The 15,466-nt window shown below is 32.1% G+C and overlaps 2 protein-coding genes across 4 annotated transcripts; both read right to left on the reverse strand.

The window, feature by feature from the left end:
- Positions 1 to 1,408: 1,408 nt before the first annotated feature.
- Positions 1,409 to 10,474, reverse strand: LOC120137941 (fatty acid amide hydrolase-like). Of its 3 annotated transcripts, none has more exons than XM_039153575.1 (21): positions 10,290 to 10,474; positions 9,674 to 9,783; positions 9,309 to 9,369; positions 8,493 to 8,698; positions 8,213 to 8,342; positions 7,851 to 7,928; positions 7,609 to 7,756; positions 7,240 to 7,352; positions 6,670 to 6,745; positions 6,519 to 6,590; positions 6,374 to 6,425; positions 5,920 to 5,991; positions 5,717 to 5,797; positions 5,415 to 5,518; positions 5,219 to 5,311; positions 2,729 to 2,797; positions 2,499 to 2,563; positions 2,333 to 2,394; positions 2,129 to 2,224; positions 1,826 to 1,926; positions 1,409 to 1,648 (listed from the first exon to the last, which is right to left on the reverse strand). In XM_039153575.1, the coding sequence occupies exons 1-20, from the start codon at positions 10,393 to 10,395 to the stop codon at positions 1,864 to 1,866; spliced, it is 1,857 nt and encodes a 618-aa protein (XP_039009506.1). In that variant the 5' UTR covers positions 10,396 to 10,474; the 3' UTR covers positions 1,409 to 1,648; positions 1,826 to 1,863. The 3 variants fall into 3 exon arrangements, with proteins under 3 accessions (XP_039009506.1, XP_039009505.1, XP_039009507.1); XM_039153574.1 differs by lacking the exon at positions 1,409 to 1,648 and adding an exon at positions 1,673 to 1,710; XM_039153576.1 differs by lacking the exon at positions 1,409 to 1,648 and adding an exon at positions 1,673 to 1,710 and having other exon boundaries at positions 8,493 to 8,683; positions 10,290 to 10,473.
- A 2,392-nt stretch (positions 10,475 to 12,866) lies between these two features.
- On the reverse strand, positions 12,867 to 14,944 carry LOC120137653 (psbP domain-containing protein 2, chloroplastic-like). Its single transcript, XM_039153351.1, has 3 exons — positions 14,639 to 14,944; positions 14,345 to 14,500; positions 12,867 to 13,142 (listed from the first exon to the last, which is right to left on the reverse strand). Exons 1-3 carry the CDS (start codon positions 14,942 to 14,944, stop codon positions 12,882 to 12,884), a joined length of 723 nt encoding a protein of 240 aa, XP_039009282.1. The 3' UTR covers positions 12,867 to 12,881.
- Positions 14,945 to 15,466: the final 522 nt, after the last annotated feature.

Consider the following 15,466-nt stretch of genomic DNA (forward strand, 5'->3'; position numbering starts at 1 on the left):
GAGAAGTAGGGATGTTTTGATTATCTCTCTGTTTCTCTCGGTTGTAAGTTTATTCATGTTCTATGCACTAATTGTTAATGAGAATAAGTTTATCTTGTCGGTCTTTGATAATTCATCTTTTTTGATTTGGGTAGAGAGCCACGATCAGTGACGTACGTCTGTTGGACGATGCCTCTCTGTAAAAGAGGTGAAGACATAAAAGGAAATATGAGAGTCAATAAGGAAAAGAAGTCGAGAAGATCCAATTCTCAGTTGTACCTCAAGAGTATTTTTAGTGTCCCTAGTTGATGGTGTCGGACAATTTAAGAGTGTTCAAAAATACCCCCTACTTGACCTGTTGACCAGCCAATCTGATTCAAAATTATCGGGTATTTAAAATAAAAATACACCGAATTTGGGGATCGGGTAATGGACCCATTTTTTTAACGGATCGGGTTTATGGGTAGGGTCTGGATCATAAAATGGGATAACCGTATAACCGAGTCGGATACTATTGGGTTGCCTGATTTTTTTAATATATTATTTGAATAAAATTCCATTCTTTTTCACAGTTTTGAAAAAAAATCTGTTACCCAAGTATTATGAAGTTTAAGCTGAATTTTTCATTATTACTGCACAACACCAAAGATTACAATGGCTAATGTTCCATCCGAAGGTTTTTCAGCCTTTCAAAGCTTAAACCAAGAAAGTGGGTATTTCCCCTTTCTGCATTTGAAAGTTTAAAACCACGAGGGCTTAATCAAAGGTTTTACGGATACCCCGTTACCTGAATTGACGGGTACCCGGCTTTTATGGGTATCCAACTTTTACGAGTACTCAAGTTTTATAGACTGGGACACGTACCAAATTTTTTATGCCAAAAAATATTAGGTACCCGGATATGAACATCCCTTATTAGATATATAATAATTATGACTACCTGTAATTCAACAGACAAAATAGATCTGTAAAATTTTAGATTTTATTATGGTAGATCACATAAGTCGGAAATCCTATCGATCCACTTTAACTGCTTTGGAGGTTACAATACCCATTTGAAAAATACAGATTCCTTAAAAATTCCGATAAACGAAAGAATCTGTCTAAATATCTCGACCGATAGTTTCTGAAAGTGATCTCCAGAGATATAACAATTTTGATAATATAAAAGAATAAAATTTTGATTACTGATTATTTTATTCGACTTTTTTCTTGGCTAAATTTGTATATTTTTTGGCACACCTGTTTGAGTTTTGGCGTACGATCAGATCAAAAAGGTTATGTAAAATTCTAAGTTTTTCTTCATTTATTTTTTATCCACTTTTAACGTTAAAAAGCTCCAATGTTAATGTATGGAATAAACATTTTAAGTTTTATTCATTTATTTTATCCCATCTTACTATATTCATATGTTACTTTATTCAAATATAAGGTCCAAAGTAATATAGATAGCTTCCGGTCATTGCAGCTTAATTATAATATTAATTTAATTTAAGGCCACACGAGCTCCAACTTCACCTTTCATTGTTCAGTTCCAAATTCAATCAAATAAGAGTTTGATCATCCAGTTTATAGCCATTAAAATACCAACAACGACCTAGTTATCAATTTCGACACAGAAACAGAAGTCATACACGAATCAATAAGTCTGTTTAGCAATGTGAATCACCTGAAACACAGTTTCAACTGCAAAAGATACGGTCCATTTCTGAAAATGGAAGCTCCTGCCGCCTACATGATTAGGCAAGTGTTAATTGCTATATATATACGAAGTCGATTGTAGAAGGTCATTTCGTAATTGAGAAGAAACTATGAGAACTACCAAATAGTTTTCATGTCCGATTACCTTCCAACGGTTTCGTGGTGGTTCCCGGCCTGCACTGCTCAGTTCTTATTGAGTAGGTCATAGAAAACTTTCGGCTTTCTATAGTCCGAGATGCACAAGGCCTGAAACCAAATGTTCTTACATTTCAGCCATAACGTATAGATACATTGAAGACACCAGATTCCACATTTTCTAAGGTTTTGAAAATGAAAACTGTAGTTCATACCATGACATTTTTCTTGTTTTGAATTCCATTTAGATGCCATGCCAGAATATGAAAGAAGAAACGAAAAACAACTATATTCGGAGAAGCAAGTGGCTTACCTGCATTGCATATGCTATATGCATTAATGTCGGTTCAGACCATGGTTTCCCTATAAATTGAAGGCCAATCGGCAAACCTGCTTTGTCATAACCGACCTATCACGCAGACATGGAGAATCAGTATTAGTATAATTGTAGTGTCTGAATGAAGCTAATAGACATTAACTAGCAATTTAAAAATCATAAAGATGAGTAGGTTCATACAGGAACAGTCACAGCAGGTAATCCCAAAAAGTTCGGTCCTATCTGATATCGGATAAGGGCAGCTGAAATAATGGATAAAAAAGGCCAACTTCTATTTTTATGTAGACTGATAAAGCAAAAAGATTTAAATATAAATAAATATGAAAAATTCAGTCAAAATCAATACCTCCATTTATGCAGTCAACTTCACCAGTCTTTAGAGCATCATTGACTATTGAGTATGCAGTCCGACTGTTTCAACAAAAACCTTATTAAACTTACGCACTTAAGACTAGGACTTGAAGGTGGAAGATGAAGTGAAAGACTAGAAGTGCCAATGAAAATCTTATTTTAGAGCCTCAGAGAAAAAATTCCATTAAAATAGATGCAAGCTGTTGCAGTTAAAAAACAACTCACCCTGTTGTTGGAGTAACTATGACATCTGCCATGGCAAATATATTGTTATGAATCTGCATCTGGCGGTACCTGCATATGTGTAATAAAGATAAATTATCATAGCAAGTGTGCAGAATCTACAATCATAACCCATGCTATTCGGTCTCGGGTGAAAATGTTGGACGTGAGTATGTGTGTCGAATTATGCAGATTGTATTGAGGAGTTTGTGTTTTTATGAGTTCCCTTAGATAAGGGGAGTCATTATCTTTATCTTCAGAGTTTGTTAGGGACTCTATTTCTTTCTCTCCATGGCAAATGAACTGATATCGATACTAGATGAATAGAGAGAAAATGTGAGCATTTTGCAAAAGTAGTATCGATACTCCATAGGGTAGTATTGATACTACTACTTTGATAAATATATTGGAGTGATTTTTTAATTTCGAAGTTTAAATTGGTATCGATAATTGAAGAATTATCAATACTCTCTAGGGTAGTATTGGTATTGAATGTATGGTATCAATACTAAAGATAATTTGGTGAATTTCAAGGCCACTGGATGTACGTTCTTGATGCGAGTGTGACCTAGGTCTCATTCAAAGTACCTATGTGTAAAATGGTTCAAGTTGTAATATTTTAATTTATGCATTGGGTTTTTAAGTTGGGCCTCGCTTTTGTAAAATGTTATGTTATCCTAACTTATAAATTGTTTTTAAAAGTTGAGTAAATGGTTTCAAAGGAAAAATGGTTAGTCACTTTGATGATTTCGTGTGACACTTGAATCCAATCCTTAGAATTAAGAGTGTTACAAGATATCCATTCACTAACATGAGGGGAGTGTCAAATGATGATGATTGTATTGAGGAGTTTGTGTTTTTAGGAGTCTCCTCAGATAAGGGAAGTCACTATCTTTATCTTTAGAGAGTTTGTGAGGAACTATACTACTACTACTAGATAAAAGCGTATCTAAACCATGGTGTTGTAACTTAAGGTCTGTTTGTTTCTCTGTAAATTGTTTTCCGTTTTCCTCATTTTCCAGTGTTTGTTTGGCGGCAAGAATTCAAATAGCGGTTGCGGTCATGTTTTCGGTCTCGTCGCGTTTGTCGCGATTGCGGACACAGAGGGTGCTATTGCGAGGTTTGCGGATATTACAATCATATAATAACGGCCGTGGATGGCACCACTACCGCTATTTCGTGGTCGCGGACCGCTATTTAAATCCCTAGTTAGCGGAAAACAAATGGTCAATGTAATTCATTTTCCTAGTGAAAATGAATTTCCTTTGCATTTTCTGGAAAATGACTTATGGTCTGATTTTTTGTAAGTCATTTTATGAACTTTTCACTTTAAAGCATAAACACTCAAAACATTATTATTTTATATATTTAATATTTGTATATTATTTTAATATCATTTTAATAAAAATACTAATTATTAAATTATATTTATTGATAATTTTAATAATATAATATTTTTATTGTTATAATTAGATTATTGTAATATATAATATTACATTTTTATTTTAATAATATATAGTAAATTATTAATAAAATTAATAGTATTGAATTGTTGAATATTTCAAATATATTCCTTAAAATATAATATAATATAATATTCTTATTTTAATATTAATATTTTTAATAATATTATTTTAATAAGTAATTAATATAATTAATAATATATTATTCTTCTTTTAATAAATAATTAATATAATTTATAATAATTTTATTTTAATAAAATATAATAATCTTAATATTTTTATTTATAAAATTGTAGATATAATATTTCAATAATAATATTGACATAAATAATAGTAAATAAATTATTCTAATATTTTAAAAATAATATTATTATTTTATTAATAAATAATATTATTTATTATATTTGATGTTTATAATAAAGAACTTTTTTTTAAAATTACCAATAAGTAAAAATGAATTACACAACATCGTCCCAACACCGTAAAATGATTTCCAAGAAATGTAATTCAATTTACGGAATTCATTTTCCAGAATCTGTTTTCTATGAAACAAACAGACCCTCACTGAAAATCGAGATAGAAATCTATTCTACTTTCTCATTTTCTGTCAATATGTATGACGTGGATATGTTCAATTTTTTCCAAGATTTATTTTTATTTGGAGGTCCTTAGAGGATCATATCCATATATCTATATCCAAACATGAGGATCATATCCATATATCTATATCCAAACATGTCTTGGATAAAGTGTCAGAGTAACAAAGATCATAACAGCATCCTCTAAGTTGAAGCATGCAAACAGATATATTGACCGCTAATTGAACTCGACTTTAGAAAATACTTTGTTGAAACTTGCTTATTACTTCTTGAAATGGTTTCTATTCAAAACTGATAAAACTTTTGAGCTCTTCAGGAAACATAATCATGATTGAATTGAAAACAACATATTATCACATCATTAACAATCATTTATTTTACAAGTTACAATTTAAATAAAATCAATTAATTAGTTGTTGGCTAGAATTTACCTCATTTTCTGGGCCTTTATATACTCCATTCCATGGAAAGCACCGCATACCCTAAGTGCTACTCGCACATCCCATCCTATTTCTGCAAAATTGCTGATTCAACAAGTTTATATTGTAAGATATGAGCTTTAAAATCCTATAGATAAAATGAACATAAAAGCATAATATGGGGATTAAAGTCCAGAAGAGAACTTACAGTGTTTCCATATGAGAACTCAGTGAAGTGCAGCATTCAGAACTAATGGTCACATAATGTGCAAGGAGCATTGATTCTATATCTGGTATAGTAACCCCTACAGTCTTGTGAATAGTATAAGACTAGTGAGCTCACTTGTAATCATCTACCATTGATTTATTTCATTTTATTTCTCATAAGGTTTATCATCCGATTAGGTTCTAATAAAAGGGAGGTCGATTGCTCAAGTAGTCTATATACGACAAATTATAATATCAAAACATGGGTAGTCATTGCTTGAAAAGAGCATCCACTGCTAATACCTTCCACTTGTAATGCTCGCAAAGCAAGTTCAGAGCATCAGAGCAACACATTCTGATTTCATCACTGCAATCGTTGAACCACTAATTGAGCCAATAGATGGTTCAAAAATAGAATGCCAAGAATTAGAAACCTCATCTTTTAAGCCATAAAAATTGATGATAAAACTGAATTTAAGTTAATTGAGCATAATTAAATCAATCACCTCTCCATATTTTGCTAATCTGACATTTGATATTGGATTTGTTGAGTTCAGCAGAGGAAAATGCACTTTGGGCTGGAAGTATCCATATGCAAAGTAAAAAAGGGCAAGAGTTGTCCAAAATTAGAATGGTTCATATAAATACTCTATGATTCAGCAGAAAAAAAAAGCAAATTCAAACAGGACGTATTATGGTAGTTCTGTAATTTCTTGTAACAAAGGGAAAAGGGAAGAACAAAATGTATTGTTTCTACTATTTCTGCAAACTAACTGTAGGATTTATACTCCAATTTTGAATTTAAAAAATTTATCTACTCATTATTAAAACTAGAAGGAAAAGATGTGTTTGTATGAGAAACGATTTGATACATAACCGATATCAGAATCAGCTCTCATAAAAGGTTAGAAAAGACAAATAATACCTTCAACTTTTAGATCTTACAGAACTGGTACTTACAGGTAAAGTGGTTGGCTTATGTGATGGAAGTTCGCCACTAATAGCAGCATAACTGAAAACAGAAAACTTCAGAGTCCAACAACTAAAAAGTAATATAGAGAAGTTAAAAGAAATGGTTTCATAGAATGAGAGAGAGTGTATTTACACAATAAACGCATCCTGTAAGGTGGCTGCTAATATTCCAACTGTCCCAACTGTCCAGTTCAGAGGGAGAACACTGGAAACAGCATATGAATTTTCATATATTGTCTAAATTTTACAAGTTATATAATTATTTTACTTGAATAAGTTCTCACCCTGAGTGAGGTATACACCCAAAAGTTGGTTTGAACCCAACAACACCACAAAGGGATGCAGGCATCCGCACGGATCCTACACAGAATCCATAGATGAAGTACATTAATCCTTTAAACTTATTCATATAGTACGATGGTGTACATATTAAGCCAGCTTAATTTTTTGTTCTTTTGAAATGTTAATGAACATACAATTCCTTAGAGGGTGATAAATAAAAATGCTCATGCATAGCTTCTCAAAATATAGGAATGATAGAACTCTTAGTCCTAATATACCTTTATAGTATTGATGAAGTACACAAGTATTGTGATAACAGTACCACCTGAAAACATGATGAATTCCACATGCTTCTTCCATGATAGAGGTAATAGTATCCACTCAAATTTATGATGAAACTTTCTTATCCACCGTTATATCAAGATTAAGATATCTTAGTTTGATTTGGTTTATGTCGACATTCTTATGAAGATATCTTAATACTAAATATTCTTTCAGAACATTGTACGTGATATTTTTTAATAAAAAAAATTGTGGTTTCCAACTTCTTTCAGTAAAGGACAATTTTTTACCTCCACTATCCACTCCAAGAGCAACAGGGCATAACCCTGAAGATACAACTGCAGCAGATCCACTTGAAGAACCACCAGCAATTTTGTTGGGATCATAGGGATTTCTAATAGGCCTGCATCAAATCACAAAATTTACAAACCACCAACTTTAATATCTTTTAAGGGAAAGAACTTAGAAAAGATAAAGGAAATGTTAAATTTAGTGACATTGGTTGACTTTATATTAATTTGTAATTAAGACAATGTGGATGATTAATCTGTAATCGAGACATCATACACAAAATGGAGAACAAATTTGAGCAGAATATCATTGTGTTTAAACATGGAATTTTATCTTTATTAAATTCAAAGAAAATCGCAAATTCTCACCCGTAGTGGGGATTTATCCCACTTACTCCAGCTCCAAGCTCATGCATGTTAGTCTTTCCAACAAGTATAGCACCACAGGATCTGAGGCGCATAACACAGCATGCATCACCAGTGCAAGGTCTAACTTTGTGCAACCACTTCGTACCTCCTAGAAGAATCAAGAGCAATATAGGGGTAAAATTACCACCAGAAAATAAAATTGATGTACTTAAAAAACATGGCAAGTGAAGAACTTAGGAGACCTGTGGTTGGATATGGAGAACAATCTATTTCATCCTTGATAGCAATAGGGACTCCATCTAGAGTAGATATTGGATTCCCTGCAGAGGAGAACAATAAGATCTATGTGAATGTCTTGATGATATTGACAATGGGATGTTATAAATCAAAAGGATTCTACATTAAAATGGTGTCCACTTTTGCTAAGCCTGCAGATCAACTGTTAACTTGCTTCTCTCTCCGATCTTGGGTCTAGGGTTTATAAAATAATCCATCATGGAGAATGCTTACATCCTTGTGGCTCATGATAATGGACACAACAATGTCTCCATAAAGAAAGCACATTAGGATATGTAAATTTGATTAATTATAGTAAAAATGTTACCTCTTTTATACCGAAGTGTTGACTCTCTAGCTTGCCTTAGAATATCTTCAGCATCATAGTTAATGAAGAAGGACATTGGAAAAGGAGGCCTGCAAGATTCACGCACAGCATCTATAAAATGCTCTGCAACCTGCAGAATTGAAATTTGATTTTCACGACTGTGGTAAACCAAAAATTAAGGACACAAACTGTCAAGAAAGTCCCAAAAATCAGTGGAAATATAATCACATATAAAAGGGAACCAAAAATATGTCATAAATGAGATAGCCAAGAATAATACTCTCAGAGGAGTTATTGCTCCAGTATTATATGCTCTTGAATAATCCGCTATAGTCCATCGTCGAAAACAGCTGAGTTTTAGATCATCCAATGACTTCTCCGAGGTTACAGTAATGCATTTTATTGCCTCTTGAACTCGTTCAGGTGGAGATGCATCAGAGTCAACTTGTTTGACTTCTTGTTGGTTAAGCTCTGTGTTAATGCAATCTAATTAGACACAAGACAAGAAACACCTTCACAGAATGAGAGTACACATTGATATCAAGACATGAGGGTGTGAGATATGTTTATATGACGTAAAAAAAGCTTATTTAAACTACTAGCAATGTATGATATATCCCATTCTCAATACTTCATACCCTAAGCAAGGTGCACTTTTCTTTTCCCCGGTTATTGTGACCTACCTAGACCAGCAGTTACGTAGCACAACCACTTGCAGTAATTAGAAGTTAATTGAACACCTTTGGAACATAAGAAACTTCCAGAGTCTAGAATCCAATTTGGCGTAATATAATATTCTACGTTTCTTCCCTGTTGGTTTCTCATATAGGGAGGGAATATGACAGAGTAGTGGCCTCTAACCTGGCATTCCTTTCTTGGTAAATGCAAATGAAATTGACAGAGAACTCTTAGAGATTTTAATGGAAGCAAATATTTTGATGCAGTGTTTAACTAGTTCTAAAATGCTTCCATAACCTAATTTTACTATAGACAGAAAAAGTCTGATTCTATTTATGATGATGAAGACGAACTGTCAGCAGTATCCAAAATGTGGTAATCTGAAGCATATGAACTGCGACAAGTATCTGGCACATACCAGCAATAGGATACGAGGGAACGAACATAGGTGGCTCCTCCAGCGTTGCATTTGTAACAAGCTATTCAAACGGAAGGCATAATCAGAAAGTTCACAATTAATAGCAGACAAGCAACCATTTTAAGTTTCCAAGATGGAATGTAAAACAAATGCCACTCCCACTGAAGTCTTTCAGGCTAGATGATTAATCTTCCATTTGAAAAAAAAGGTATAATGTTTCTTTCCATATTAGCGCTTTACAAGTGTATAAGGAGAAAAAAGTTCTGCTCTTCTTTCTTTTTGGATGAATGTCATTTTTCTACAGAGCCTAATCCGAATATGAAACTAAAAATCAATTTCAAGTGTATAAGCTAACAAGTGCACACCTTGTAAACTTGATTGTTCTTCTTCACTATGTACAACAACAATGCTCCAATGATCCTTGACTCCAAGAACCAGGCAAAGATTTTCAGCAGAAATCCAGCCATACGAGGAGCTATATCCAAGAAAAAAAGGGTAAAAAATCCAGTCAGAGCGAAGATTAATCAAGTAAAATTAAACACGGTTTTCAAAGGGTAGTCACTGATTCCTGAATTCAGCTGCTCAAATTAAAATTCCCAAAAATCAGAACTGCTTATCCATTTAAACCAGAAAGTGATCAACTACTATAGTGCTATTGCAGTAAGTAAAACATAAGTAGAAACAGAACAACTGCAATCCATCTTGAATTTCTTGATTACAATCACTAAACAAAATAACTTCTTGAAACAGTTTGACGATAACAACTTCCTCATTTTCAGCAACTAAAATCACATTCTACTAAAAATGAAACTACTTTCTCATTTTCAGCAAAAATTGAGAATCTGTTCAAGGAATAGTATTGATCACTGAAATAAAAGAAAATCTAAGTATGAATTTCGATGTGAAACAAGAAATAAATAGAGAGAAGACTAACGATGTTAAATTAATGCGCAAAAAAAGGGGTTTGATTGAAAAGAAAACCTTTATCGACTCTAAAGTACGACTCATTGCTGCAAGGACCAAGATCAATCTGCTCAACGGGCTTGTAAACAACGCCGGCATCCCTCCGCAATCCCATTTTTTCCATGAAAAAATGGGATTTGTAGAGTTGTTAGGGCAAACTCAGGTAAACAGATTCAACTTTGAAGTCAAACAATATGAATCTGTACAGTTTATATATATATATATATATTTTGCTAATAACGAAACTGAATGCAACATTTAATATATGGAATAATTTAATAATTTATTAAAATAATTTATTAAAATAATATTATTCCATTTTTACTGAGTGGGGATTTCCAATGGCAAAGAATCAGTTGATATTAATGAACTCAGTAGTGCTAGTTGCGTGTAATATATTTACACTTAATATAAAATAAATAACCCTTTAAACGATACTGCTTGCATTGACGGACCTCACGAGGCAAATTTCGTGGAGGCTCATGCAGGAAACGATGCTTGGAGAGATGGGGTACACGTGAGTCTCGATTGAAAACGATGCTGCTGCAGCTGCAGCATCATCACACAGACTTATCTGTTTTGCGGTCCATCCTGGTTGACGTCTGGCAGACTATCGTCGTTAAAAAAATCATTAGAGAACACATGTAACGTTTAGATTTAAAAAAAATACTTTTAAATAATATTTTATTTTAAAGAAAAATAGAAAAAATATAAATATAACATGTGTCATTTAATATTTTTTACAATACACTTAAAAGTAACAAAAAAATTAGACATTTATTTCTAAAATAATAATTTTTAATCATTAAAAATCAATTTTAATTACAATTTAAACATTTATTTTTATATTAAATCGTATTCTATAATATTAATGAATTCAGGTAATCCTTTATTGTTAAATTATTGGTTTTTGCTATAGTACCAAAGAGTAAGTGATCGCAAACTTATAGATTTCGGTGTTCAAAAATCAAGTATAAATTACGTAAATGTTCTTTTTAAAATTTATAAAATAATTTTTCAATTATAGGTATTTATTTTTTTAGAGTCCTTATACTATTAAAATGTATAAAATAATCATTGAACTATTTATATATTTTAAACTTATATTTTTCTCTTAAAAATTAATAGTCGTATGAGCTAAACGTTAATTTACTAACTCTATATGATAAAATATGATCGTTAAGTTGTTTGAGATTCTAGCATTAGATTTATCATATCTCATTCAGTATATTAACGTTTATCTCAGACAACCATCAATTTTTTAATAAAAATGACAAGTTTGAAATATATAAATAGTTGAGTAACTATTTAGTAACTTTTAATAATCGAATGATTCAACAAAAATAATAATCTATAATCGACAAACCATTTTATAACTTTTACTATTTAAATGACTCAATAAAATAACGTCTTATAGTAAATGTGATCGGTTAAAATTTAAAAGTGTGAGGCTAAATTTTAGTGTTAATATTTACTTTTTAATCATTCTGACTTTTCTTTTTTTAATTAAATTTAGGATAAATTACACATTTAGTATCTTAACTATCACTTTTTTATCTTAGTCATCCAACCATTACTTTTTTTAAAGTTAGACCTAATGTTTTTTGATTTCATTTTGGCCACCTGACGCTAGAAATTAATAAAACTATTGAGATGACATATTTAAATTTTTTAATGATGATGTGATATTACCTTATGATGACACGTAATATCACTGTTAGTTTTTTTAATTGTGGGTAACCAAATTAAAACAAAAATGTAATGATGCATAAGTTTTTAAAACAAAAGATAATTAGATGACCAAAACAGAACAAAAATGATAGTTGGATACTAAACATTGAATTGACCCTTAAATTTAACATTTAATTTAAAAAATATTTATTTTAATAAAAATGTTAATTAAATTATTAAATTTTTATTATATTTCAAAGTGATAATTCACATGGTAGTCTGTATATATTTTATCTTAACATAAAATTAAATATCTTATATGTCAAGTCAATAAATAATTTAAATTTAAAAATAGTTTTGAAAAGTTAAAATTCTATGAAATTTGCATAGATTAAAATTTCATGTCAATAACATTACAAATTTTCAATTTTAATCAATATTTTTATATAAGATTTATTCATTTTCTTTTTCAAAAAGGTAATGAATAAAATTGACTATTTTAAAGGCTTAAATGCATATTTTCCCTCTAAGTTATATCTTTTTTACTGAGTTGTTTCTTAAAGTATTTTTCGGTACTTTATGCCTCTTTTAACTATAAATAGTTATCTTGTTTGTCTCAAATCGTTAACACCATTTTAAAAAAATTTACAAACCAATCAGAAAATACCACATCACCATTTATTTCTTAATTTATTTTATATGAGTAAATAAAAATTAATTACAAAATAAAATTACATGAAATGTCAATATTGTCCCCTAAATGCCAATTAATCCAATCGTTGTTTGCCACTTTCATTTTCAGCAGTCTGCAGGTAGTATATCTTCCTATACAACTTAAACATGGTAAAAAAAGAGTGAGCAGCAAGCAATTACCGGACTTTGAATACCGATGTGCGAAAGAACGATGTCGTCGTGCCAGAATAATACTTTATCCGAACGCTATGTCGAAGGCGCCGAATCAAACGAATGAAGGATTTCTTCCAACATTGCTCTTGTATGGGCATCAAGAGGGCTTTCAGGTTTGTCTGAATGAGCAATGTTAAGAAGGTAGAGCCTCTTCGACGCCACGAACGCTACCGAAAGGATCCTCTTCATTCCCCCTCTGGTGCTATCCACTTTGTACTCAAACTCGTACACTTGTAAGCCTCCTTGACCCGGTCTCTTGGCAACTCCGATTACCTCAGCATCCTTTGTGCTTTCCTGTAAATGAAAAGAGTACTGTGTAAAACACCATTGTTTGAATTTCCTTAAAACATCAGAACTGAACAAAGAAATACAAAAAACCAACCGTATTTAATTGAACATATCTTCTAAATACAGGTAAAATATTTCAGCACATAGGAAGACATTTTATTATTTATATAAAGACATCGGATATTCTACATTTGTGGCAGTCTCCTGTGTTACTCGGGCTCGGGTTTGAGTATCAGATACGGACATGCTCAGATTTTTTGTAGTTTTTCCATGTATTCAAATAACCATTGAAGGTCATATCGTCGTATTCATATGTCGGACACGAGTGTTGGACATGAGTACGTCAACGAAAAACGAAGTGTTAAAGCAACATGGGTAGTCCCCCCTGCACCTATAAATGTGACTAAATTATATGACTGGTCAGTTATGTTCTCACATATTGTGAGTACTGCACTTGCAGCCATATGAAAGGACAAAAACTGGTTGACATTGGATAGATTGAACAAAATTTGTTCTCAGAAGGCCTTAATTCTATCAACATGAACATCAGTGAGTTCTGTTTTCTTCTCTCGGCAAATATGATTTTACTAAGGATTTAATCAAACAATTCCAAAACCTAAGTTGCATGCGTCGTTAAAAATCTTCTTAAACCTATATGGAGGAAAAGAGTACACACAACTAGGTAAAAGCTACAACTAAAACAATTACAAATCCGACAGCCATCCACCAAAATCAATAAGGCACCCTGAGACACCCAACTCAAACTGACAACAACGAAAACCACTTCAACCAACAAAATCAACCCTTTCACTCATACACCATGGATCTTGGGGATCAAGAAGCAGTATGACATTTCTTTAGCATCACCATCATCCCAGAAGTACATTAACATCAAGATATGATATATCAGTGAATATTATCTAACAAGACATATGTATCCGTTCAAAAGAAAGAAAGAAGAAAGAATGGACATGAATCACACATGTAACTTTCGTATCTATAAATGTACACTACTAATTTGACAATTGATGAACACTTTACAGTTTATTGTCCTAAATCTAAGAAGAGAAGCAAGAAGGCTCTATAACAATAACCATCAAACTGTTGTTATTGACATGAAAATACAAATACATTCCTCAGAGAAAAAATGGTAATGGAAGCCATGAAAGTGATGAAAATAACTAAATAAAAGAGTTGGATGATGGTACCTTGCGTTTTTCAGCCAGTATAAGCTTATTAGCCACAAATTGAGGAGTGCCAAATTCTCCAAGGCTGTTTAAACGAACCGGGTTCACAACAACCCCAACTTTGTTACTTCCCACATTTGCTTCCTCAAACAAAACAGTCGCCCTTGCTTTCTCAACCCTAGCCACCCGAATATATCATTAATCACATCACATGCAAAGAAAAATTGAGAAACCAGAAGTTTGAGGAAAGCTAGAAACTTTTTTTTATTCATTTAAAGCTTCATGCTTTATCTTACATAAATGATAAACGAGTACCTTAATCCAAGAAGAAGGCCTAAGAAGAGTGAAAACCTGTTCATAATCTACGTATCTTTCGATTTCCAAATCTTTTACAGACAGAGCTTTGGCATTGCGAGGCGAAAACCCAATGATGATAAGGGCGATAGCTGAGGAATTAAGGCTTCTCTTGCTGAGGGTAAGTGGAGATGGCAAGGTATCTTTGCTGGGAATTTTCTTATTTTCATGAGAATGGTGTTTGAGAGCTTTGGGTATGGAAGAAGGTAACTTTGGAGAGGAACCATGGTAATGGTTTGAGAGAGGGAGGCAAATTTGGGAAGCCATTTTAGTGAACAACAAGCAAGAAGCTATTTTTCGGGGATAAAACCGAACATTCCTAGTTGGTTAAATTATGCTCTAAGGTCCTTACTTTTCCGAATATTTAAAATTTAGTCCTCTACCTTTTCGGTCGAAAATGTCCTAACTATATGCTTAGTTCACATGTTTAAGATTGTAAACTTTCATTATCTTATAATAAAATTATTGTCATGCACGAACCAAACAATCTCGGTGATAAAAGAATTGTTGTTATTTCTTGTCCTGGGTTCGAGTACCAGAAATGTCAAAAGTCTGAACGTTCAACGTCATATGGTTGAGAGTCATCTTTAAACAAATAATACTTGTACTTACTCTATATTAATAAAAAAACTATTATCTTATATTTATAATAGAAAAATTAAATCCTTTATCTTTGTCACCAAAAAAGAAGTTTAGCATAACGAATATAAACTAAACACGTTGTTTTTTTCTTCTCTTTTTCCCTTAGAGTCTCCTCTTTGTTTTGACACAAATTAACCACATTTCACG

The sequence above is a fragment of the Hibiscus syriacus genome, unplaced genomic scaffold (genome assembly GCF_006381635.1).
Source record: "Hibiscus syriacus cultivar Baekdansim isolate YM2019G1 unplaced genomic scaffold, ASM638163v2 tig00110676_pilon, whole genome shotgun sequence".
In the NCBI taxonomy this organism is placed as follows: domain Eukaryota; kingdom Viridiplantae; phylum Streptophyta; class Magnoliopsida; order Malvales; family Malvaceae; genus Hibiscus; species Hibiscus syriacus.

What these genes read in the sequence shown, in the direction of transcription:
- LOC120137941 (XM_039153575.1), bottom strand. Translation starts at nt 10,395, where the DNA reads ATGGAAAAAATGGGATTGCGGAGGGATGCCGGCGTTGTTTACAAGCCC. An exon ending in GATTAGCAAAATATGGAGAG is followed by an intron (nt 5,798 to 5,919) that starts GTGATTGATTTA and finishes TGGCTCAATTAG; the next exon opens with TGGTTCAACGATTGCAGTGA. An exon ending in TACCTGCTGTGACTGTTCCT is followed by an intron (nt 2,225 to 2,332) that starts GTATGAACCTAC and finishes TCTGCGTGATAG; the next exon opens with GTCGGTTATGACAAAGCAGG.
- LOC120137653 (XM_039153351.1), bottom strand. Translation starts at nt 14,944, where the DNA reads ATGGCTTCCCAAATTTGCCTCCCTCTCTCAAACCATTACCATGGTTCC. An exon ending in GGCCTTCTTCTTGGATTAAG is followed by an intron (nt 14,501 to 14,638) that starts GTACTCGTTTAT and finishes CGGGTGGCTAGG; the next exon opens with GTTGAGAAAGCAAGGGCGAC. An exon ending in TACTGGCTGAAAAACGCAAG is followed by an intron (nt 13,143 to 14,344) that starts GTACCATCATCC and finishes TTTCATTTACAG; the next exon opens with GAAAGCACAAAGGATGCTGA.